The sequence below is a fragment of the Gossypium arboreum genome, chromosome 9 (assembly GCF_025698485.1).
Source record: "Gossypium arboreum isolate Shixiya-1 chromosome 9, ASM2569848v2, whole genome shotgun sequence".
In the NCBI taxonomy this organism is placed as follows: domain Eukaryota; kingdom Viridiplantae; phylum Streptophyta; class Magnoliopsida; order Malvales; family Malvaceae; genus Gossypium; species Gossypium arboreum.
This window is the reverse complement of record NC_069078.1, coordinates 68,774,424-68,801,440: the sequence shown is the minus strand read 5'-3', so window position 1 is coordinate 68,801,440 and position 27,017 is coordinate 68,774,424. Positions and strand designations below refer to the sequence as shown.

Genomic DNA, 27,017 nt, shown 5'->3' with positions numbered 1-27,017 from the left:
TTATGCTTATCAAACGTCTATCAAAACCTCTACCGAAGCAACGCCTTTCTCATTGGTTTATGGAATGGAGGTGGTCTTACCCATTGAGGTCGAAATTCCTTCCCTCAAAGTTTTGGCAGAAGTAAAGTTGGATGAAGTAGAATGGATCCAGTCCCGATACGATCAATTGAATTTGATTGAAGAAAAAAGGCTAAGGGCTATCCGTCATGGTCAAATGTACCAAAAACGGATGATGCGAGCTTACAACAAAAAGGTTCGTCCCAGAGAATTCCATGAAGGAGACCTAGTGTTAAAAAAGATCCTGCCTATACAAAAGGATTTCAGAGAAAAATGGATGCCGAATTGAGAAGGACCTTATGTGGTAAAGAAGGCCTTTTCTCGAGGAGCATTGATATTAACCGAAATGGATAGTAAAACTTTACCCAATCCTGTGAATTCAGATTCGGTTACGAAATACTTCGCCTAAAAAAAAAGAGAGGCCAAGATGAAAACTCACAAAGGGCACCTTGAGACCAAAGGGATTTTAAATTGAAAACTCGTAAAGGGTGATTCAAGCTTTGATCAAAAGTGGGGCATGCGGTACTCTTGTGATATCTGAATTAGAAAAGAGGAGAGATGTTACATCTTGGGGCATCAATAAGAATACTCTAGGTCCTCTAAACACATATTGGGCTCAAAAAGGGGGTCCTCAAGAAGTTCGTACAGAGAAGCTCATGCTGCAATATCTGGGGCACCTATTTTCCCTTTTATTCATTTTGTATTCCAGCAATGTTTGCTTTCTGTGATTAATCCATTCCTTTCAAATTTTGTTTCTGATAAATTTTAGTTCTGTCCATTGTTACGATCTTTCTCAAGTATTCTGCATTGAAATAATGATTAATGGACTAATGACACTTTCGTAAAAGGAGTTCTGCATATTACTCCGAAAGTTTCTAAATAGTACAGGAACCTGAAACAGGACATTATTTAGAACTAATCAAACCTAAGGGTTGGAAATATTTAAGAAATAAAAGTTTAAATTGTGGCTACCTTTTCGGGTTTTCTGTCCAAGATCTAAGCTGAACAAGAAGACAGGATATTGTTTCAGTGATAGAACCTTGATGAACAAAGAGCAATGGCAACCCAATATTAAAAAGGACCGTTCTCATGACATTTTACATTGCGTGCAAATATCATTCATACACACCTAGTTAGGAGCATTCTGATTCATTTTGATCATAGCATCCTAATTATTTGGCATAAGCATAGATACATGGAACCGATTCTATAGGTCATGTCCCTAGATCGGTGAATTCATAAGTCTTAACCCCCTGAGCAGTAGGGTAACAGGTTAGAAATTTACAGATCTTATCACCCTAAGTAGTAGGGGAATAGAGCGAAGATGATAAGCCTTAACCCCATGAGCAGTAGGGTAACATGCTAAAGATTATAGATCTTGTCTCCCTAAGCAGTAGCGGAGCAGATCGAAGATGATAAGCCTTAACCCCCTAAGTAGTAGGGTAACAGGCTGAAGATTATAGATCTTGTCTCCCTAAGCAGTAGTGGAGCAGATCCAAGACGATGAGCCTTAACCCCATAAGAAGTAGGGTAACAAGCTGAATTTACAGATCTTACCACCCTAAGCAGTAGGGGAATAGATCGAAGATGATAAGCCTTAACCCCCTAAGCAGTAGGGTAACAGGCTGAAGATTATAGACCTTGTCTCCCTAAGCAGTAGTGGAGCAGATCAAAGACGATGGGCCTTAACCCCCTAAACAGTAGGGTAACAGGCTGAATTTATAGATCTTATCACCCTAAGCAGTAGGGGAATAGATCGAAGATGATAAGCCTTAACCCCCTAAGCAGTAGGGTAACAGGCTGAAGATTATAGATCTTGTCTCCCTAAGCAGTAGTGGAGCAGATCAAAGACAGTGAGCCTTAACCCCCTAATCAATAGGGAAACAGGTTGGGGATTACAGATCTTATCTCTCTAAGCAGTAGTGGAGCATATCGAAGTTATAGACCTTATCTCCCTGAAGTCGTAGTGGAACAAGTTGAAGTTATAACTCTTATCCCCCTGAAGTTCAGTAGGAATAGACCGAAGACAATAAATCCCATCCCCCTGAAGTAGTAGTGGAGCAGATTGAAGTTGAAGATCTTATCTCCTTAAAGTGCAATAGATTGGAACGAGGCAACCTAAAGAAGAAGAGCGCTAAACAAGTCAAGACTCAATAAGACCGGGCAAAATTGGCCCTTCTTTATGTCTTTTCTCTATTCTCATTACATGACAACGAGTAAAGAGGGGCAGCTGTAGAAGGCCCAAATTACCCAAGCCCATTTTACAAACCTAAACCAACTAAAACAAACCCAAATGGCCCAATAAAAAAAACTAAGCCCAAAATAACCCTAGCCCAAACAGAAAACAAAAAAAAGGAAGAATCAGATCTTTCAAACCCTAGGTGCGGCATTCGGCCAACTGCTCTCTGTCCCATCGCCCATACCACCCGCTTCACCTCCACTGTGCCACCGCTCAAGTTACACCTGCAAGAATTAAAAAGAAATGACAAGTAGTTGAACAAAAATACTTTGTAAACGGTTATATAAAGCCTTTTAATCTTTGTCGAAACCACCCTTTGTGAAAATTTAAAAATTTAAATTGAATGGAAAATGGGGAATCGACTTTTGAAAAACTGAAATATGGAGTTGCCACCGATCTTTGGTTTTGCTGTGATCGGGTCACCTAAGAATTTGGTTATTTCAATAAAACATTTTGGTTTACTAAAATAACGATCCTGGTCTATGAAAATACGAGAGAACGGGCTCGGAAGTCGATTACGTATGAGGAAGGATTAGCACCCTTACTACGCCCAAAATTGGTACCAAATTGATTAGATACTGTCCTTATGTCTAAAATAAAAAATGTTTTTGAAATGTGGTTCTTTTTTAATAACATTTGAGTAACCCGAGTTGGTTGCCAAAATCTTCTTGTTTCGACGTCCGAAAGTTTATAACTTGAAAATTACAAAAGGATGCCCAACTATTTGGTCCAACAAAAAACCGAAACCCAGCACAGTAGGGCACGATTCCTTGAAGTTCCAAACATTGAACATTGCCTCACCTTAGGAAATACGAGTGAAATTCTGAAGAGATATTCGATTATTTTGAACAAACGGGAAATTGTAATCCAGCACGAGAGGGTACTATTCCCCAAATTGTCAAACATCGAACATTTCTTTCGTTTAAAGGGTTTTTAGAAAACGTGAATGAAATTCCGAAGGGATCTTCGATCGTTTAGAACAAATGAAAAAGCGCAACCCAGCACGATAGGGCACGATTCTCAAATCGCCAAACCTCAAACATCCTTTGTTTTGAAAGGTTTTTAACAAACATGAGTGAAAACCTAAAGGAATATTCTATTGTTTTGAGCAAACGAGAAATCACAACCCAGCGCGATAGGGCATGATTCTCGAATTGTCAAACACCGAATATTGCCTTCGTTTTAAAGGATTTTTAGAAGACATGAATGAAATTTTGAAGGGATATTTGATTATTTTAAGCAAATGAGAAATTGCAACCCAGCACGTTAGGGCACGATTCCATGCATTGCCAAATATCATATATCACCTTCGCTTAAGGGATTTTTAAAAGACATGGGCAAAATTCAAAAGGGACCTTCGATTACTTTGAGCAAATGAGAAATTGCAACCCAACACGTTAGGGCACGATTCCACGAATTACCAAGTATCGAATATCGCCTTCGTTTTAAAGAATTCTTAATAGTTGTGAAACTAGTTTAAAACGCATCAATTTGATTTGAAATAAGACGAAATTAATCATAAAATTTGGATTTTATAAAACCACATTTCAAAAATCAAGTGGAAAACGATGAATGGGGTAATATGTGTACGCATAAAAACACGACAATGGAAAAATGAAGATAATACAATTTATTTAATCAACTACAAGAACTTAAATGACTAAGCATAACTAGTTTGGAAATGTAACTGAATTTCAACCATGCATGGAGAATAATTAACATGACAATATGAAACAATGAATAAAATATGCAACGACAATACGCATGACATGATATGATATGACTACTATTAGATACACAAAACAGAATGCAAATTAAAGACGTAATAAGGTATAAAATTATTTTAAGGACGACGAATAAATGGGCACATGAAATGTAGGTTGACAAATTTGTAAATATATAAAAAAGAACTAAGGCTAGATATATAGTTTCTTGAAATAGACATTATAGAATGAAAGTTTGAATCGACTTGCATGTAAATTATTTTAAACACAAGTACATTTAAAAGTTGATACTACATGATGATTTAAATAATATATATAATATAAAAGAATAATAATGAAGATATATGACAAGACATAACACACAAAATAGATGCATAAAACATATGTACATGTAAGTTTATTGTAAAAAAATGTGAAATTAATAACAAGATATATATATAATTTCTTAAAATAGTCTAAAATTATGCATAGTCTTATATCAAAAGGTTTAAAATAATAGACTATATATACACAAAAGCAATATAATGTAACGATATACTCAAACAATACGAATTTTATAATTACAAAAAGAAACAATGACATTTCCAAAATTATTTCATATATATATAGAGAGAAAATACTTGATAAATCACAAAATAAAAAGTGTTTTAAATAAAAAATATTAAAGCAATAAGTGTATTAATATATATACATATAGGTGTAAAAACAAATGCATGTAAAATAACATAGATGTGATAATATATATAGGGCTAGATTAGTCTTATTATCTATTATATACTAATAGATTTAAAAACATGCTTATATATAAGAGAACTACATGTATAAAATACATGGATTTAGTAACATATATATATAAATTAAGAAATGAGTATCAATAAATATGTACATATGTATGATAATAATTTAAGAGATATATTACGTTGGACTACATAATAAAATATAAGAATAAACTTAGAAAAAATCATATGTATAAAAATATAAGGTTAATAATAATATATATGAAATAAAGAAAAAATAACTTTAATATAAAGTATATATGTATATACAGAGTGTATGTGAGAAACATTATAAAAGGGATTAAAAAAAACGAAATCAAATCATTAAAATATATAAAGAACAATAAGTAAACAAGGATAAAAACAATTGAATGCATCTAAAAAATTGATAATAAGCCAAAAAATGAATAAATAAAAAGAAGGGACTTAATTAAAAGGGAATTAAAATAAGGGGGACAAAGTATAAATGGAAACAAATGCCAAAATGAAAAAAGGGGAAGCATGTAACAAGTGCGAATGCGCAGGGACTAAATGTGAAAATGATCCGCACCTCAAGACGCCTTAATCATCATCTCGGACTAAAGTGCAAACAAATGCAAATTAATGAGCTAATTTAAGAAAACAAAATGGAACAGCCAAGGCGTGATTGAATATACACGCAAAAAAAAGGGGACTCAGCTCACAAATAACCCATTTGCTGCGTATAGGCACGGGTTCGGGTCCTGAAACGGGTCGACGCGCGGACCCTCCCCCTTGAAATGGCGCCGTTTCGTCTTTTCTTAAGACTTAAAGAAAATGAATGGCATTTGCCATTTTTCCCGATTCTGAGCCAAATACCCAATCATTAGGTTTTCAAGCAAACTTTCATCCCCTAGGGCCGACTCTTGGGTTTCACCAGCACATAATGTGCCTCCGCCACCGCCGAGACCTAAAGCCCCCTTTTTTGGTTCCGTTTCCATGCCCGAGGGACCCCGACGATGGAACCGAAGATGTAATTAGGTAAACTCTTCCCTTTTCTTATTTTCTTCTGTTAAAACACATGCAAACCTCGAAGAAAAGGATCTATTCGAAAAAGAAAAGGAAAATGGAACCCCAAATCACCTCTCGAAAATTCCGGCTTGATTTTTTTGTATTTTGTATTTCCGTGTGCTTAATATGCATTCGTTTGTACTGCTCGTGTCCAAAAAAAAGAGAGATTTACAGTCGAAAATCATCGGCTTTATAGCTGAATAATCAAAAAATAAAGAAAAATACAATTTTTTCTTTGCTTTCGTATTGGCTACTGCTCTGTTTGTCTTCTTGCAGGTATGGGTGTGCGTTGGTGTGTGTACGGGGGCATGGCGTGGCTGCTGAAATGTTGGGGCGTACGGAGGCATAGAGCTACTGTTCGGTTACTGTTGCGGCGCAGGAGAAAGGGGATGACTTAGGGTTTGCCGAAACTTGGCTCAATTTTCGGGTCGGTTGGGCCTGTTCCAGTTATTTGGCCTTTGTATTTGGGCTATGGAATATTGTAACGATTTGGACTGTAATAGGACATTAAATTTTTATTTGGGTTTTGTACTTATTTTTTTTGTTTATTTTGTTTATTTTGTTTTGTTTTGTGTTTGCAATGGGTCGGGCAAATTGGCCTGCTTACAGCTGCCCCTCTTTGCTCATTGTCGTGTAACGAGAATAGAGCAAATACTTCAAAGAGGGCCAATTTTGCCCTGTTTCACTGAATCATGACTTTTTCGGTGCTTCTTTTCTTCAAGTAACTTCAATATGTCCCACTGCAACTTCAGGGAGACCCGGTTCACGTGTTTTTATCCTGCTCTACTGCAACTTCAGAGAGATAAGGATTGTGACTTCAATTTTGCTCCACTGCAACTTCAGGGAGACAAGATCTTGTAATCTTTGGCTTGTTGCCCTGCTACTTAGGGGGTTCAGGCTCGTTTTCTTCGATCTGCTCCACTGGAGACGAGATCTGCAATCTTCAGCCTACTCCGTTACAACTTTAGAGAGCTAGGTTGGTGGTGCAAGTCTGCTTCACTGCAACTTCAGGAAGTCAAGATTTGTCGTTGTCGATCCGCTCCACTGCAACTTCAGGGAAACGAGATCTACAATCCTCAGCCTACTCCACTACAGCTTTAGGGAGCTAGGTTGGTAGCTTAAATCTGCTTCACTGCAACTTCAGGAAGACTAGATTCACCGTCTTTGATCTGCTCCACTGCAACTTCAGGGAAACAAGATCTGTAGGATTCGCCAATGTCACTACACTGTCTTCTAAAGACATGATTTGTAGAATTGGTTTCCTGTATCTGTGTATGTCAAATAATTAGGATGTCATGATCTAGATTAATCAAATGTCCCTAACTAGATGTGGTGTTTATGTCAAATAATTAGAATGCTATGATCAAAATGAATCAGGTGCTCCTAACTAAATGAATAATTATGAATGTAGAAATGTCATGAGAGTAATTCTTTTTTAAACGCTTAAGGTATCATTGCTCATAGTTCGTCCGGGTTCTATCATTGATGTGCTATCACGTCTTCTTGTTTAGTCGTTATCTTCAATAGAAAATTTGAAGAAATGGTCACAATTAGGACTATTATTTTTTGAATGTTTCCAACTTTTGAACCTGGTTAGTCCTGACTAGTGGCCCTGTTTTAGGTCCTTGTACTATTTAGAGACTTTCCAGAGTAATATGCATAACATCTTTTGTGTGAATATTACATGCCCAAAAATTACGATTTCAACAAAAATGCTCAAAGAGATTATCATAATGGACAAAATGGAATTTTATTAAGTAAAACTCGAAGTGAATACATTAAACAGGATAGCAAATCTGTTTAGGCACCAAAATAAAATGAGAAAAGAGGTGCCCCAGATATCGCAGCACGAGTTCCACTATTCCGATTTCTCAAAGACTCTTTCGAACTAAATGTGTGTTCAGGAGATCCATCGTATTTTGTTGATGTTCCAAGATGTACCGTTCTTCTCTCCTGTTAATTTTGGGAGGACAAGACTACCGCATGCCCTATGCTCAAAATTTGAGCTGCCCATTTTTTCGGGTTTTCAACTCAAAACTCCCTTTGGTCTCAAAGTGCCCTTTGCGGGTTTTCACCTTAGCCTCTCCATCTTCTTCTTCTTCTTCTTCTTCTTCTTCTTCTTCTTCTTCTTCTTCTTCTTCTTCTTCTTCTTCTTCTTCTTCTTCTTCTTCTTCTTCTTCTTCTTCTTCTTCTTCTTCTTCTTCTTCTTCTTCTTCTTCTTCTTCTTCTTCTTCAGATTTCAGAGCGCCCTTTGCGGGTTTTCACTCTGGCCTCTCTTTCTTCAGGTAAAATACTTCTTGGCCGAATCCGAGTTTACAGGATTGGGCAAGTTTCTACCATCCATTTCGACTAGAATCAATGCTCCTCCGGAGAAAGCTTCCTTCACCACGTAAGGCCCCTCCCAATTAGGCATCCATTTTCCTCGAAAATCCTACTGTATAGGAATGATCTTTTTCAAAACTAGGTCTCCCTCGTGGAATTCTCTAGGACGAACCTTTTTTTCATATGCTCGCATCATTCGTTTTTGGTATATTTGACCATGACAAATAACTCTTAGCCTCTTTTCTTCAATCAAGTTCAATTGATCATATCGAGACTGGATCCATTCTGCTTCATCCAACTTTATCTGCGACAACACTCAAAGAGACGGGATCTCGACTTCAATCGGCAAAACCACCTCTATTCCGTAGACCAAAAAGAAAGGCGTTGCCCCAGTTGAGGATCTGACTGATGTTTGATAAGCAAATAGGGCAAATGGTAACTTCTCATGCCAGTCTCTGTAGGTTTCGGTCATCTTCCCCACAATCTTCTTGATGTTTTTATTGGCCGTTTCTACTGCTCCATTCATTTTCGGACGGTATGGTGACGAGTTGTGGTGTCTGATCTTAAATTGACTGCAGACTTCCGCTATAGTACTATTGTTCAAGTTTAATGCATTGTCAGATATGATCCTGTCCGACATTCCATATCGACATATGATCTCCTTTTTCAAAAATTTGCTCACTACCGACTTTATAACACTAGCATACGAAGTGGCTTCTACCCATTTGGTGAAGTAGTCGATAACCACGAAGATGAACCGATGCCCATTGGAAGCCTTAGGCGATATCGATCCAATCACATCCATACCCCACATAGAGAAAGGCCATGGAGAAGTCATGGCATGCAGCGGTGAAAGAGGCACATGAATTTTGTCTCTATAAATTTGGCATTTATGACATCTCTTGGCGTAATTGACACAGTCTCCTTCCATAGTGGACCAATAATACCCGAATCTCATAATTTGCCTGGCCATTGTAAAGCCATTAGCGTGTGTCCCACAGACGCCTTCATGGACTTCTTCCTAGATTTTTTTAGCCTCTACAGCGTCTACGTATCTTAGTAACACTTGATCTTTCCTTCTTTTGTATAGGATCTCCCCATCTAAGACATAGTCGATGACCAACCTTCTTAGCATCTTTTGTCATTCTCGCTTGCCTAGTCCAGGTATTCACGATTCTTCACGTATTGCAGTATATCGTGATACCAAGGGTGGTCATCTTTTTCTTCGTCTTCTTCAATATTGTAACAGTGGGCCGGAGTTTCATAAATGCTCATCCGGATGGGTTTGACATCTTCTTGTTTGTTCACCTTGATCATGGAGGCTAAGGTAGCCAAAGTATCGGCCATCTGATTTTCCTCCCGTGGAAGGTAGTAGAAAGTAATGTCATCGAACTCTTTAATCAATTCATGGATCAGCTTTTGATATTCGATCAACTTGGGGTCCCTGGTCTCCCATTCTCCCTTGAGTTGATAAATCACTAGCGCAGAATCCCCATACACCTCTAGCACTTTAATCTTGCGGTCTATGGCCGCGCAGATACCCATGATGCACGCTTCGTATTCCGCCATGTTATTCGTACAATCAAAATTCAATTTACTAGTGAATGGATAATGATCTCCATTTGGGGATACCAAGACTGCCCCGATTCCATTACCCACAGCATTTGATGCCCCATCGAAGTTAGTTTCCAGGGAAGTTCTTCCGGATCACTTTTTTCAACGGTCGCAACACACATCAGGTCTTCATTCGGGAAATTGAAGTTCAAAGGCTCGTAGTCTTCCCAAGCTCTACTGGCCAGGAAATCTGCTATTGCACTCCCTTTTATTGTTTTCTGGTTCACATAAACTATGTCGAATTCAGAGAGCAGAATCTGCCATCTGGCCATCCTTCCATTTAAAGCTGTTGACTCCATCATGTACTTTAAAGGGTCCAGTTTCAAGATGAGCCAAGTAGTATGATACAACATGTACTGCCTTAGCTTTCGGGTTGTCCAAATTAGGGCACAACACAACTTTTCTATCGACGAGTACCTTGTCTCACATTCCGTGAACTTTTTACTAAGATAGTAAATAGTCTTTTCTTTCCTTCCTGACTCATCATGCTGACCCAGTACACATCCCATAGAATTCTCAAATACTGCCAGATACAGTATCAATGATTTATCGGGGTTAAGTGGCATCAGCATCGGAGCGTTGGACAAGTACTGTTTGACCTTGTTGAAAGTCCTTTGGCGTTCTTCATTCCATTCACCTAGATTATGTTTCTTGAGGAGGCGAAAGACAGGGTCACATTTCTCGGTCAGTTGTGAAATGAATCGAGCAATGTAATTTAATCTTCTTAAAAAGCCTCGAACCTCTTTCTGGGTACGCGGCGGAGATAGCTCTTGTATGGCTTTGACTTTGTCTGGATCAACCTTAATCCCCTTTTCGCTAACCACGAATCCGACAATCTTTCCAGACTTGGTTCCGAAGGTACATTTAGCTGGGTTGAGTTTTAGCTGAAACTTCCTCAACCTCAAGAACAATTTTCTCAGGACTTGTATGTGCTCCTTCTCTGTTCGAGACTTTGCGATCATATCATCAACATAAACCTCGATTTTTTTATACATTATGTCGTGAAATAGGGTTACCATGGCTCTTTGATAAGTTACCCCCGCATTCTTCAGTCCAAACGGCATCACCTTGTAGCAGAACGTCCCCCACATGGTTACAAATGTGGTCTTCTCCATGTCTTCTGATGCACTTTGATCTGGTAATATCCAGAGAAACCGTCCATAAATGAAAATAGTGAGTGTCCTGCCGTGTTGTCCACTAGGGTGTCAATATGAGGCAGTGGGAAATTATCCTTCGGGCTAGTTTTGTTCAAATCCCTGTAGTCCACACACATTCTCACCTTTCCATCTTTTATTTTTAGCAAGACGTCGGGCCTCATTCTTCGGAGTTTTTGCTGAATTGGCTTACATTCTTCCTTTATGGGGAGCCGGTGCACCACGATATCAGTGTCCAAACCAGGCATATCTTGGTACGACCATGCGAAGACATCTTTAAATTCTTGAAATAATTTGACAAGGTCTCGCTTCATCTCCATGATGATACAAGTTCCGATCTTTACCTCTTGTGCTTCTCCTAAGCTCACAATTTCTACTAATTCTTTGTAAGGCAGGATTTGTTTCTCGTCTTGTTCTACCATTCTCAACAAATCAGGAGATATGTTACAGCCTTGGTCATCCTCAAAATCCTAAGAATCCTCCATACACACATCTCGCTCAAAAGGAAATTCTAAGTCACTAGCAGTGTCACTCGTATCATTGATATCTGGGGACCTGTTATGAAGATGAAGGCAGATACAAAGAATCAAAAGAATTCAAAACATTTATCTGTATGGTATGATTATGAATGACGAATGAAAGAATATTTAGAATGTTTAATAAATAAAAGAATCCGAAAGTAAACGTTTGTATAATATGAATGAAATTGAAAGAATGAGAGAACATTTGCTCAAAAACGATAATAACCCTGCATTTCATTAAAATAACGTTTTTAAACATCAGTCTATTTCAAAAAAGATTCTTATTACTCCTAGGCCTAGAGCAATAAGTGTGTTTTGGACATTACTTTGAATCAGTTCTAAAAACTACAGGAATCTCTTCCACAGTCCAGTTATCCAGAACACTTCCAGGTGTGTAGGGGCAAATGCCCGACAAATTTTCTCCTCCAGCCTCTTCGTCATATGTGGCATTGATATCCAAGCTTTTTAGCCTTTCTTCTATGGCTCCCTTCATTGTCGTACCTCTCTCAGGATGAATGATTCCTCCGGACACAAAGGTTTTCGATATGTGGGGGAATATCATTGGTTCCCATTTGATTTCCTCCCCCGTTAACCGTACTCTCCTTCTCTCTTGCTTTTTTTCCAGCTCTTTTCTCCATTGCCTTGCATCTGGCTTAAATCCTAAGCCGAAGTGGTCTCTCTTCTCCTTCAACGCTGGCGTTTCAACCCTTCCTTGTAGATGTCTCTCAAGTCCTTTTCCGAGTAGGGCCCCATTTCCAACTGTCAACTGTAGGCTCATCCTCGTGGTTTTGGACAATTTTGGCACCAAAATCTTACTTCCTTCGGTGATGAATGTTGTATTAACAAATTTCAAAGATCGAAATGAGCATTCGATTGCTTCGTCATCTGTCTCCAAATAGGGCGCATTATTGCTCACAGTTGCAATGATATCCTCTTCAGCATTGATCGTTATCAGCCACCCCTCTGATACCAACTTCAACTTTTGGTACAACGACGAAGGCAGTGCTCCGGCTGAATGTATCCAGGGCCTCCCCAATAAGTAATTATATGAGGGCTTGATATCCATTACTAGGAAATCCACCTCATATGTGTGTGGCCCGATCTAAAGAGGTACCTCGATTCTGCCAATCACCTTTCTCTCCGTGCCGTCAAATGCTTTCACTATAATCTAGTACTCCTTCATGTGAGAGCTGTCTACAGGTAATCTGTTAAGTGTAGTCAAGGGCAAGACGTTCAAGGCCGAACCATTGTCAATTAGTACACCTGGCAGCGTATACCCTTTACAACGCGTGGTGATATGCAAAGCTTTAGTCGACCCCATGCCCCTGGGTGGTATCTCATCATCATTGAAGAAAATATAATTGTCAGCACTGATGTTACTAACTAAATAGTCTAGTTTGTTAACGGAGATATCGTTGGCAACGTATGTTTCATTCAAGACCTTCATCAATTCGCTGCGATGAACTTCCGAGCTTAGAAGTAAGGCTAGCATCGAGATACGAGCCGACTGTTTACATAGCTGTTCCACCATACTGTATTCACTATGCTTTAGGAATTTTAAAAACTCCTTGGCCTCCTCTTCGTTAACTGGCTCGTTAACAGATTTGGTTACTTTTTCCTTTATTTTTTCGACCACTGGGGCTTTTCCTTTTACGGGTTGTACCTCCTCATTTGTTGTATCGTAACGTCTCCCGCTACGTGTATAGGAGCCCCTGTCTTGACCCTCTTTTAAAGCATCCACCAGGCTTTCTTTTCCCGGAATCGTCACGTTACAATCATAATTCTATGGGACCTTTTTGCTGTCTTTATAGGGGAAGACTGCAGGTCTTTGGATTATGACCCTCGGTGGCATTTGTACTCTAGCTTCATTATTTTTAGGTCTCGATATGATAACCACGGGATAGTTAGCTGTTTGATTCTGTGTCGTCGATTCTCCCTCCGACGCACATATATCTCCCTCTACGGGGTCTTCGATCTCTTCATAGAATTCCATTTCCTTATTATCCATCATGTTCTGTACTAGGGCCCTGAATCCCACACACTCTTGGATTTCATGCCCCACCTCATTGTGAAACTCGCAGTAGTTACTCTCTTCTTTAGATTCTTACCTCGAATCCAACGCGATAAATCCTCGCTTGGCCATCTCCTTCCACACCCGTCTCAATGGGGTCCTGACTTCTCTAACCTCACTTTTGACCTTCTTGTTCTTGCCTTCGCTTATCCCATTCACTCCTTGGTCGGTATGATTGGGGAGTGGGTTTCCTGCTACGTTGGATACTGCTGGTTTGTCAAACCTTATGATCCCCATCTTAATGAGTCTTTCGACTACTTTCTTGAACGCAGTGCAGTTTTTGATTGAGTACCCGGTGATTCCCGCGTGGTATTCACATTGGGAGTTTGTGTCATACCATTTGGGATACGGGGGCTGTAGAAGCTTTAGGTAAAAAGGGGACACTACACGAGCGTTGAACAGGTTCTGGTACAACTCCCTATACGTCATGGGTATAGGGGTGAACTGTGGCCTCTCTGTGTTCTCTCTCGTGTTGGATTCTTGTCTTACAGAGCTTTGCTGATTGGTGGTCACCATCTTGGGTTGATTTACGGTGAATGACTTGGATTGACCCTTGTTGAATGTGCTCGTGTTGTTCACTTTGTTATCTCTTTTCCTCGAGGCCGACTTCCTAACACTCTCTCCCGATTCTATCTTACCACTCCTCACAGCATTTTCGATCATTTCCCCCATCATCACTATGTCAGAGAAGCTTTTGGTGGCGCTTCCCAACATATGAGTGATAAAAGGGGCCTTCAATGTGTTGATAAAGAGCATCGTTGTCTCCTTTTCTAGAAGTGGCGGCTGAACTTGTATGGCCACCTCTCTCCACCTTTGTGCATACTGTCTGAAACTTTCATTGGATTTCTTTTCCATGTTCTAGAGAGTGATTCTGTCTGGGGTCATGTCCGTCACATAATTGTATTGTTTCATAAAGGCCTGAGCCAGGTCCTTTCACGAGTTAATTTTAGAGCGGCTTAATTGGTTATACCACTTAGATGCAGCCCCGACCAGACTATCTTGAAAGCAGTGGATTAATAGCTAGTCATTGTTAACGTATCCCATCATTCGCCTGCAGAACATAGTGATGTGGGCTTCAGGGCAGCTTGTTCCATTGTATTTCTCGAATTCAGGCATTTTGAATTTAGGGGGAATGACTAAATCTGGGACCAACTCAGGTCCTTGGCATCAATCCTTTAATGATGATCCGTGCTTTCCATGGCTTTGAATTTTTCCTCAAGCTATCTACACCTTTCTTCCAATTGTTTTTGCAAATCTATCCTCGCCTTTTCTTCATCAGCAACTTCATCCAAATCGAGAACGGGTGGATGGTTCGGGTTGGTTCAAGTTGTTGACAAAGTTAGAGCCTGAGCCGGTTTGGAAGTTCATTGGTATTGAAGGTCCGGCCTGAACCGACTGAGGCATGATCGTGACAGATGGTTTTAGTAGATTAATCTCGGGCTTCATCGGTACATGTGTCAGAGTGAAGCCAAGGGGTACTGAAGATCTTCTTTAGTTTCCTCAACTTTGTCCATGGGGCCCCTTCCCTTATCCGTTTCTCCCAATAGAAATTGGGATAACTGGGTCATCATTTCTTTCTGGGACTCCATCATTTGCTCCTTCATCTCTCGTTGAATCTTGGCTAGCTACTCTTGCATCTGAGACTGCATTTGTTCCTGCATGTCCTTTTGCATTTGCTCCAATTTCTCAAGTCTTTTATCCATTGACTTTTTTCTTGTACCGTAGGGGTGCGTGTTTGGTTGGTTTTCGTTGGTTTCTAGGTTACTGAAATGATTTTTAATTAATTAATTAGAAACCTCTTATGACCTTTAATACATAATGATATGATGTAATGCAAATGCATGAATGCAAAAGAGGTATCAATTTTGATTCAATTGCCTTTAGAAAATTTCACTTGAAAATAAAATCTTTTACATAAAGTTGAGTTACAGATAAAATTTCGCTCTAACACTCAAAGTCTTAACTTTTCTAAGCAACGAGGCCAGCTCCTGTCCGCGATCCGATTCCAACTCATACTTCACGCTCAGTGTGTCTGCCTGTACCGCTAAAGCTTGCAAGTAGTCAGCTACCTCCCGAATCTAAGTTATGGCTTCTTCCATAAGGTAATATCTGTTTCTGACCTGGTCTTACGCATGGTGAAGCTGCTCTTTCCAATGGTCCTCATTTGCCTCGAAAAACTAGATCCGCATCTCACAGTTTTACAGTGACGCCTCTAATTCTTCTATTCTTCCTTTCATTTCTTCTATCTTGCTCAAGCTTGCCCTCAATTCCATTGCGGTGTTGCAGTTTCAGTACTGATGTAGAGACTTCTCGAGTTCTGCCACTCTAGCCCTTAATTCATCTCGCTCATTTCTACTTTCCGACAGACTCTTCTTTAAATCTTCGTTTCGTGCCTAAGCTTCTCGATATTTCCTTTCCCACTAGTCGGCATTGGTCTTTTCTTCTCGAATTTCATGGCGCCATTGTTCGGAAGTCTTACCTAACCCGCAGTCCTCAAAGACAGACGTAATTTCTTATAGTCAGTCTTCAAGCTGTCTAGATCTTCTTCGGCCTTAGTTTTCCCTTTTCTCCACTTTTCAGCCTCTGACCTCTGGACATCAGCGTCTAATCTTAGGTGCATCTTCTCTTCCTCCAATTGTTCGATCTTCTTCCCAAGCTCCGAACTCTTCTTCTCGAAATCTTACCTTATAATTTCCAATTCTGATGGGGCGACTTGTAATTGTTCTCCCATAGGTCAAGCATTCTCTAAACTTGGCCTAGGAACGTTATCATTAACCCTATTCTTAAACCATCCGTCATACTCGGGTGTTACCATGGAACCGACAACCAACCTCTTCATCCAACAAGTTTGCTTCCAAGCATCTGATAGCTCCTGAACTTTCTTCTTATAGTGAGCACCTTTAAAAGAGAATTCACTCTGAGCAAGTCCGTAAGTCGTGGGTACAAACTACCTCGACTTATATTGCCTCAACGCAAGTACTGGAGTATACCTGGTAGCTCCCCAAATTCCTAACAAAGGAACCCAATCAAAGTTACCACATTGGTACATGATCTCATCAGGAACCATCCAATAAGCTCTCCACTCGATATCCCCCTCCTTGAGGTTTTGAAGAATTTTCATCCACTTCTCCTCCGAGATATCCTCTCTTCTTTGTATAGCTGCCTCCTTTTTCAGCGGGGAGTAACCTTCGAAAAAGACCCGATAAGAAACCTTGTCTACCTTCTAAAAGTTCCCATGAAACCATACCATCAATAATTGTACACAACCAATAAACTGCCCCTCGCCTGTCTTCCGGCATGAGCTCAAAGATCTGAACGTTTCGGCCAATATCGTCGGTACCGGTGTGATTCCCTTCTCAAGGCGATTGAATAAGTCAATGACTGCCTCGTCCATGTGCCTCAAAGCCTTAGGAAAAATTACCAATCCGTAGATGCTTAAGGTGAAGATGTCGACCCTCTTTCTTTCGTCTGGATGCGTCAAGATCAAATCTCGCAAATTCTCCTAAGGGATACATTTACTATCTCTTTTTTGTTGAATTCGAGCAGTGACCCAAGGCTCGTTCATCCCGGAAATACTCATCAATTTCTTCACAAAAGTCTGACCACTAAAAGCCCGGGCATAAGTTTTTCTGACTTGAATTTTCGGACACTTGAGCAGAGTAGTGTATTCCTCCATGGTAGGTACTAAATCCACTTCTCCAAAAGTGAAACACTTGTAAGCAGAATTCCAAAACTGCGCCATAACTCAGAACAGATGTTTATCCACTCTAATGTCTAGCAAGTAGGATATATCACCGTAGCTTTGATAAAACAACTGCTTGGTCCCTTCATCCCAACTAGTCCAAATATCCCTCAACTCTTGCAGCTCATTCTGTGCTACATTGACGCGAGTGAAATCTTGCAACTCTGATATATATCCTTCTGCCAATCTATCCCCTTTTTCTGATTGTAGCTTCTCTGACCATGCATGAACGACCGCGTTATCCTCGACTTTACTAAGAAATTCATTCTCCATGCCAAACTTTCTAATTTAGTAATTGAATACGAATCAACACCTCCTTTAGTATACAATGTCATGCAAAAAAAATAATCAAAACAAGACACTGGTTAGTATCACATAATAATGATAAAATGCAAGCACATAAACGATAATTACAACGGGTAAGTACTAAGGCTCGACGCGGTTCCACCCATGGATAGCTCCTAAGGTTCATTATATGTGGTTCGGTTCTAGAGATAAGGTACCCAAACCAGCAGATTCCTCAATCCTCACCCATTATAGGCTCATATAGATCGAGTTCGATTCGGGGGATACATTTCCCTATGACCATGCGGAGATGAAAATCTCACGAAATCATAGGTACGAATGTACCCCGAAAGCAATCCACTAGCCCATGTGGAGGTGAAAATCTCACGAAAGCGTAGTTTCTTACTCCCACCTAGAAGGCGTGACCACAGCGGTCACGCAATGAAATGCAATACTATTCTACGAGATCCGAACCATAACACTCATACAAACGAATGCAATCATGGTTTTCAAAACAAGTTTTTGATTTTTGACAGAAGGACAGCAAATAATCGATTTTATGGCTAGACTCTCTTAAAGGTCCCCAGCGGAGTCGCCATGCTGTCGAAACCACCCTTTGTGAAAATTTAAAAATTTAAATTTAATGGAAAATGGGGAATCGACTTTTGAAAAACTGAAATATGGTGTCGCCACCGATCTTTTGTTTGTGTGCTCGGGTCACCTAAGAATTTGGTTATTGCAATAAAACATTTTGGTTTACTAAAATAACGATCCTGGTCTATGAAAATACGAGAGAACGGGCTCGGGATTCGGTTACGTATGAGGAAGGATTAGCACCCTCACTACGCCCAAAATTGGTACCAAATTGATTAGATACTGTCCTTATGTCTAAAATAAAAAATGTTTTTGAAATGTGGTTCTTTTTTAAGAACATTTAAGTAACCCGAGTTGGTTGCCAAAATCTTCTTGCTTCGACGTCCGAAAGTTTATAACTTGAAAATTACAAAAGGATGTCCAACTATTTGGTCCAACAAAAAACCGAAACCCAACACAGTAGGGCACGATTCCTCGAATTTCCAAACATTGAACATTGCCTCACCTTAGGAAATATGAGTGAAATTCTGAAGAGATATTCGATTATTTTGAACAAACGGGAAATTGTAACCCAGTACGATAGGGTACTATTCCCCGAATTGTCAAACATCGAACATTTCTTTCGTTTTAAAGGGTTTTTAGAAAACGTGAGTGAAATTCCAAAGGGATCTTCGATCGTTTAGAACAAATAAAAAAGCGCAACCTAGCATGATAGGGCACGATTCTCAAATCACTAAACCTCGAACATCCTTTATTTTGGAAGGTTTTTAACAAACATGAGTGAAAACCTAAAGGAATATTCGATTGTTTTGAGCAAACGAGAAATCACAACCCAGCGCGATAGGGCATGATTCTCGAATTGTCAAACACCGAATATTGCCTTCGTTTTAATGGATTTTTAGAAGACATGAATGAAATTTTGAAGGGATATTTGATTATTTTAAGCAAATGAGAAATTGCAACCCAGCACGTTAGGGCACGATTCCATGAATTGCCAAATATCATATATCACATTCGCTTAAGGGATTTTTAAAAGACATGGGCAAAATTCAAAAGGGACCTTCGATTACTTTGAGAAAACGAGAAATTGCTACCCAACATGTTAGGGCACGATTCCACGAATTACCAAGTATCGAATATCGCCTTCGTTTTAAAGAATTCTTAATAGTTGTGAAACTAGTTTAAAACGCATCAATTTGATTTGAAACAAGACGAAATTAATCATAAAATTTGGATTTTATAAAACCACATTTCAAAAATCAAGTGAAAAACGATGAATGGGGTAATATGTGTACGCATAAAAATACGACAATAGAAAAATGAAGATAATACAATTTATTTAATCAACTACAAGAACTTAAATGACTAAGCATAACTAGTTTGGAAATGTAACTGAATTTCAACCATGCATGGAGAATAATTAACATGACAATATGAAACAATGAATAAAATATGCAACGACAATATGCATGACATGATATGATATGACTACTATTAGATACACAAAACAAAATGCAAATTAAAGATGTAATAAGGTATAAAATTATTTTAAGGACGACGAATAAATGGGCACATGAAATGTAGGTTGACAAATTTGTAAATATATAAAAAAGAACTAAGGCTAGATATATAGTTTCTTGAAATAGACATTATAGAATGAAAGTTTGAATCGACTTGCATGTAAAGTATTTTAAACACAAGTACATTTAAAAAGTTGATACTACATGATGATTTAAATAATATATATAATATAAAAGAATAATAATAAAGATATATGACAAGACATAACACACAAAATAGATTTATAAAACATATGTACATATAAGTTTATTGTAAAAAAACGTGAAATTAATAACAAGATATATATATAATTTCTTAAAATAGTCTAAAAATTATGCATAGTCTTATATCAAAACGTTTAAAATAATAGACTATATATACACAAAAGCAATATAATGTAATGATATACTCAAACAATACAATTTTATAATTACAAAAGAAACAATAACTTTTCAAAATTATTTCATATATATATAGAGAGAAAATACTTGATAAATCACAAAGCAAAAAGTGTTTTAAATAAAAACTATTAAAGCAATAAGTGTATTAATATATATACATATAGGTGTAAAAAACAAATGCATGTAAAATAACATAGATGTGATAATATATATAGGGCTAGATTAGTCTTATTATATATTATATACATAATAGATTTAAAAAACATGCTTATATATAAGAAGAACTACATGTATAAATACATGGATTTAGTAACATATGTATGATAATAATTTAAGAGATATATTACATTGGACTACATAATAAAATATAAGAATAAACTTAAAAAACCATCTCATATAAAAAATATAAGGTTAATAATAATATATATGAAATAAAGAAAAAATCACTTTAATATAAAGTATATATGTATATACAGTAGTGTATGTAAGAAGCATTATAAAAGGGATTAAAAAACGAAATCAAATCATTAAAATATATAAAGAATAATAAGTAAACAAGGATAAAAACAATTGAATGCGTCTAAAAAATTGATAATAAGCCATAAAATGAATAAATAAAGAGAAGGGACTTAATTAAAAGGGAATTAAAATAAGGGGGACAAAGTATAAATGGAAACAAATGTCAAAATGACAAAGGGGGAAGCATGTAACAAGTGCGAATGCGCAGGGACTAAATGTGAAAATGATCCAGACCCTCAATACGCAATACTGTACTGCGGACTAAAGTGCAAACGCATGCAAATTAATGAGCTAATTTAAGAAAACAAAACGGAACAGCCAAGGCGTGATTGAATATACACGCAAAAAAAAGGAGCGACTCAGCTCGTAAATAACCCATTTGCTGCGTATAGGCACGAGTTCGGTTCCTGGAGCGGGTCGACCCTCGGACCCTCCCCTTGAAACGGCGCCGTTTCGTCTTTTGCTTAAGACTTAAAGAAAATGAATGGCATTTTGCCATTTTTCCCAGTTGCAGGGCAAATACCCAATCATTAGGGTTTCAGCGCTGCAACTTTCATCCCCTAGGGCCGACTCTTGGGTTTCACCAGCACATAATGTGCCTCCGCCACCGTCGAGACCCAAAGCCCCCTTTTTTGGTTCCGTTTCCATGCCCAAGGGACCCCGATGACGGAACCGAAGATGTAATCAGGTAAACTCTTCCCTTTTCTTATTTTCTTCTGCTAAAACACATTCAAACCTCGAAGAAGAGGATCTATTCAAAAAAAGAAAAGGAAAATGGAACTCGAAATCACCTCTCGAAAATTTCGGCTTGATTTTTTTGTATTTTGTATTTCCGTGTGCTTAATATGCATTCGTTTGTATTGCTTGTGTCCAAAAAAAGAGAGATTTACAGTCGAAAATCATCAGCTTTATAGCCGAATAATCAAAAAATAAAGAAAAATATAATTTTTTCTTTGCTTTCAGATTAGCTCTTGCTCTGTTTGTCTTCTTGCAGGTACGGGTGTGTGTTGGTGTGTGTACGGGGGCGTGGTGTGGCTGCTGAAACGTAGGGGCGTACGGAGGCATAAAGCTACTGTCCGGCTGCTGTTGCGACGCAAGAGAAAGAGGGTGACTTTGGGTTTGCCGAAACTTGGCTCAATTTTCGAGCCGTTTGGGCCTGTTCCAGTTATTGGGCCCTTGTATTTGGGCTACGGAATATTGTAACGATTTCGACTGTAATAGGACATTAAATTTTTATTTGGGTTTTATACTTTTTTTTTTTTGTTTTTTTTGTTCATTTTGTTTTGTTTTCTGTTTGCAATGGGCCGGGCAAATTGGCCTGCTTACAATCTTTGTAGGTTTTTTTAGAGACATTGAATAAAAAAAACAGTGATTCAAAGCAAATAATAACAAATCAGGAGAAAAGCACCAAATCGGAAGAACTCAAAATACCAGAAATCAAACCCGAAAACCTAAGGTGATTTTATTTTATTTTTTTATTTTTTATTTTCTATTTTCGAATCTATTTACTCGCATGTATACATATATTACAAACACATAAAAAATACAAAAAAATAAAAGAAAGAGTACCTTTCGAGTTTCCACCACCACTTCGGTGGTGCCAACGACTAGTCGAGGCAACCTTATGGCGGTCCGGCGACCTAAGACATGGCCTGGCCCCGGATGCTTTGAGAGAGGGGAGGGGAACCTTTTTTTTTTTGTTTTTGAAGAAAAAGAAGAGTGAAAATGAAAATTTTTGAAATTTTTTTAGCTTTTATAGCCTAGTGGTCAAGGAGAGGGCACTCCATCAGGCTATCAATCATCTTTTTATTTATATATATATATATATATATATATATATATATATTTTCAATAATTTTTTAGAATCAAGGCTGAAATGATAGAATATATAATAATTAAAGGTTAAATTTGTTATATATCAATCAAAAATAGGATAATTTGGTGAAAAAGTAAATGTTGAGATTAATTTGCTCAACATCAAAATTGAGAGGAACCAAAGAGAATTTTTAACCCAAATATTTTTATATGTTAGATCAACTATAAAGTTAGAAATTTTGTGTTAAACGGCTTAAATGGAATATCGATGGGGGAATTATAAATTTTCATGTAATCAAAAGACTAAAAAAAACTTAGAATTGAATTATCAATTTTTAAAAAGAGCTAAATAACAATTTTCGATCTAGGGGCTAAAAGGGCATAAATTCAATTGTCTTTTGTTTAAAGTGACTAAACTGGAAATTTTCTATAGATTAAGAGGTGCCAAAACCTCCTGCGTCAAATGTATATGTGCAGAATATAAATAATAATAATAAAATTATCATCTTCGTCTACCAGACTAAATTTTGATGATCTCTTTTAGTATTATAAATTTAATAGTTAAATTTTGTTTTTAGTTTTATATTTTGTAAAAGTTTTGATTTAATTCTTGCATTTTAATTTGGTCATTTTAGTTTTTACTTTTCAAATTTTAAATTTTAATTCTCTCCAAATGATAACTGTTAAATTAATTAAATTAAGCTCTGCTATTTTTAAAATTTGATGTGCCAAACATATTATCGTATGTGTAATGCTATGTTGCTTGTTTTTTTCCACATATTACTTATTAAAAATCTAGTTAATGGGTTAATGACTGTCATTTACGTGAAGACAAAAAATTTAAAATTAGAAAAATATAGGGACTTAGAATGATTTAATTGGAGAATATGAATCAAATCTACAATTGTACTCATAATACATGATTGGTAATTGAATTTAACCAAATATTTTTAAATGTTACCGTTTGGGCCAGGACTAAAATTGACCAACTCAAAAGTATAGTAACTACAATTAAATTGATCAAATTGAGTATAAAGACTAAATCCACAACTTCTACAACATATAGGGACTAATAGCAAAATTTAACCTAAATTTAATTAATAATCTTTTCTGATATTATAAACTTAACTTTAGTTTTGCCTCTCTTATCGGACAATCCTCGTCTATTTAACTCAAATATTCAATTTCGCATATGATGAAGTAATAAGCAATTTAAAGATGTTCCTGACTCAGCGGAAAAAAACACTCCTTCCAATTTTGGTTAATATATTGTTTGTTGATTCAAAATTATTTAGTTGATAATTAAACTTTTTTTTAGTTAATCCTTGAATTTGTATTTCGCTACTCATGTTAATATCTCCACACTAATATCATTAGTTTATGGTAGTGGTGATGCGTGATAGTTTCTCAAGATGTCACATAATAAACATAAATTAAAAATCTTTAAAAATACATAAATTAATTTTTATATTATTTATTTACTCATATATTTATTTATTTTTTAATTCTATATATTTTAATTTCAAAATGACAATGATAACATGATATTTTATAGAAATAAAAATAAAAATATATAAACTTACTAAAAATATATCTAATTAAGATAACAATTTGTCGATTCATTTCGATGCGAAACTTATAATTTTTTTATTAATTTATATATTTTAAAAGATTTTTATTTTTAATTTATGTTTATCACATGTCACCATCAGATTAGCTATTAGTGTCACGACAACACAAATTAATGGTGTTAGTGCGAAGGTATTAACCTTAGTGACAGAATATAAGTTCATGTACAAAATATGTCCAAAAAACAAATTTAAATACTAATTAAATACTTTTAGATAAATTGGGGCAAACTAAATATGTAACGCCCCAATTTTCGGGAATTCTGTGAATGTTGGCAAAATTTCATGCTTTAATTTTGTCATTTGTGAGTGAAATTATGAAATAGGACCTATGTGAAAATGTTTGAAAATGCTATAGGCTAAATTGAAGTGGCCAAATAAATAGGAGTGCAAAATAGGAGGATTTGCATGACAAACCTCCCATTTTACATGAAGTGGCCAGCCATCATGTTGTTGTAGACAAAATGTGCACTTGATATCCATAATTTATGGTACAAATTGATACAAATTGATAATGGGTTAGGTAAATATTCCATGATAATGGATTAGGTAAATGTTTCATGATAATGGGTTAGGTAAATGTTCCATAATTGGAATTTCATGTCTTTTGTATTAAAGAATTAAATGGACGAAATATGAAATTTTATTAAAAGAAAAAGGGGTGAAAAGAACAAAGTTTTGTCCATCTTTGTTCATCATAGCCTAAAGTTAGAGAAGAGAAAGGAGAGGAGAAAGCTCTTGAATTTTCGGTCACTTGGGGAAGAAAATTGAAGGTAAGTTCATGGTAGTTTGCTTCTATCTTGATGTTCATGAGTTCTTCTTGATTCTACCTTAACTCTTGAAGCATATTTTGGTTTTTGGTTGTGTTGTGAGCATTTGGTCATGAATTAAAATGAAGGAAATGGTTGTTGTTTCATGTTCTTTTGATGAAAAATGGAAGATATGTGAAGTTGAGCCAAACAAATGAGCATGCATGTGCTTAGATGCTAAGGGGAAAAATTGGCTAATATGTTGTGCTTTAAAATGATGAAATGGAGATTATACTTAAGTAAAATCATAGATATGTGATGATTGATTGGTGATATACATGTTTAAAAAAAAACATGCATGCAAGTTATGTGTGAAAGAGTGATTTGGTAATAAATCTGCTTGGAACAGCAGCAGTAACGTGACTTTGGAAAATCACCATAAATTGTGGGAGATGAGTTAGAAGCTGCATAAATTATGTAATTAAAGCTTAATGAGTCTAGTTTCAAATGGAATAAACGAGAACATATTTTGAATTCTATACAATGAGAAATTTGATTCGTAATGAAGAGTGGTCAGATTAGTCAAACAGTGAAACATGCGAAATTTTGAAAAAAATCTGGTATTGATTGGCCAAACCAAAAATTCTGAAAATTTTATGGATATAAGATATATGAGTCTATTTTCAGGGAAAATTAACGGCACTTGATTTGGTGTTTCGTAGCTCCAGTTATAAATGATTTAGTGAATGTTGCTCAGGAAGACAGCTAGCAGTGAAATTATGATTATGTGGTAAACATTGACAAAAATTTGTTAATGAGTTGCTTATTGATTTCTTATAAGCTTACTATGATCTGTAGGTGTGGTTGGCCGAATATTGTAAGGGGTTAATACGTAGTTTGTATTTGAATAGTTAGATTAACGTGTTAGTAATCCAATTGTAGGCGGTTCGTGTGTGGATCTCGTCAAGATATCGTCATAAATGATGTGTAACTAACACCCTCTTTCTTAGTCTGGATCGGCAAAAGTCGAAATGCCGAAATGCCGAAAATCGGTATTTTGTAGATTTGCGAGTGTGCGAATGCTCGTGAGGTAAATCGATTAATGTTTTTGGTAAACTGCAAAATTTGGACTGCAAAGTGCATGATTTCTATGCCCTCGATATTTTTGGGCTTAATGGGCCAAAATTGGAATGATGGGCCAACGGGCCCAATTCGGTAAGAACCCTCGGTACGTGATTCTGTTAGTACGTGAAAAGTAGGAATATGCATGAAAAACCCTAAAATAGATAAATTACTGAAATACCTTTAAAAGTTGAAAATTTACAGTTTTACCCCTAGTAGATAAATTACTGAAATACCCCTAGGGTTAAATTGACCTAAATGCATGTTTGATTGTTGTTATTTACTGCATGCCATATTGTTATTATCTGATGCATGGGATTGGGATATTGACGGAGGAAGTACTGAAAGTGGCTTGTCCACGTACTGGAGGCTTTGCCTCAATTTATCGATAATCGAGCAAGCAAGGTCAAGAATCTGTGAGTGTTAAATGGGTGGGTTGAGCTATTCCTCACATGGAGTGTATGTCTGGTACGAGTGGAGTGTAGTGGTTGGTGGGTTGAGTAGTCTCCCCAAATGGGCTTGCATATGTTTATTGATGTTGCATGTATTTTGAAATGGGCCTATGGGCCATATTGTTATCTGAATAAGGGCTAAGGCCCGTTTATTGTAATCTGAAAAGGGCTCTGGCCCAGTATCACTGTTACCTGAATGGCCTTAGGCCCAATGGGCTTGAGCTAACTTGGGCTTTGAATGGGTTTTCCTTACACACTGAGTTTCCCCAAATTCACCCCTTTTATTTTCATCCACGCAGTAATCCCCAACCACAGTGGGCTTGGAGTCATGAAGGAATTGAGTGTCCACCGCTTCGAAAGTTTGATTTTCTTCCGTGAACTGGACATCCTTTTATTTACGTTTGAAGTTTTGGGTTTTTAAATGTAATAAGGCTGCTTAATTATTTTTGATGGTTTTAATATGTATTACTAAGATAGGTATTATTTATTTTAACTGTTGAAATTGGATAGCTTTAAGGCGCGTTTTCAAAAACAACAATTGATTTCAAAATAACATGACAACAAACAAAGCTTCCGCAATGAAAGTATTTTCCAAAATTAATCACTTTTCCTAAAAATGACTTAATCAAAATCGGTTTCCTAG

General features: G+C 37.1%; 1 protein-coding gene across 1 annotated transcript; it reads right to left on the bottom strand.

Moving 5' to 3' along the window:
* Positions 1-12,604: 12,604 nt before the first annotated feature.
* On the bottom strand, positions 12,605-14,362 carry LOC108455059 (uncharacterized). Its single transcript, XM_017753673.1, has 3 exons — positions 13,545-14,362; positions 13,331-13,463; positions 12,605-13,219 (listed from the first exon to the last, which is right to left on the bottom strand). Exons 1-3 carry the CDS (start codon positions 14,360-14,362, stop codon positions 12,605-12,607), a joined length of 1,566 nt encoding a protein of 521 aa, XP_017609162.1.
* Between the last annotated feature and the right edge of the window lie 12,655 nt (positions 14,363-27,017).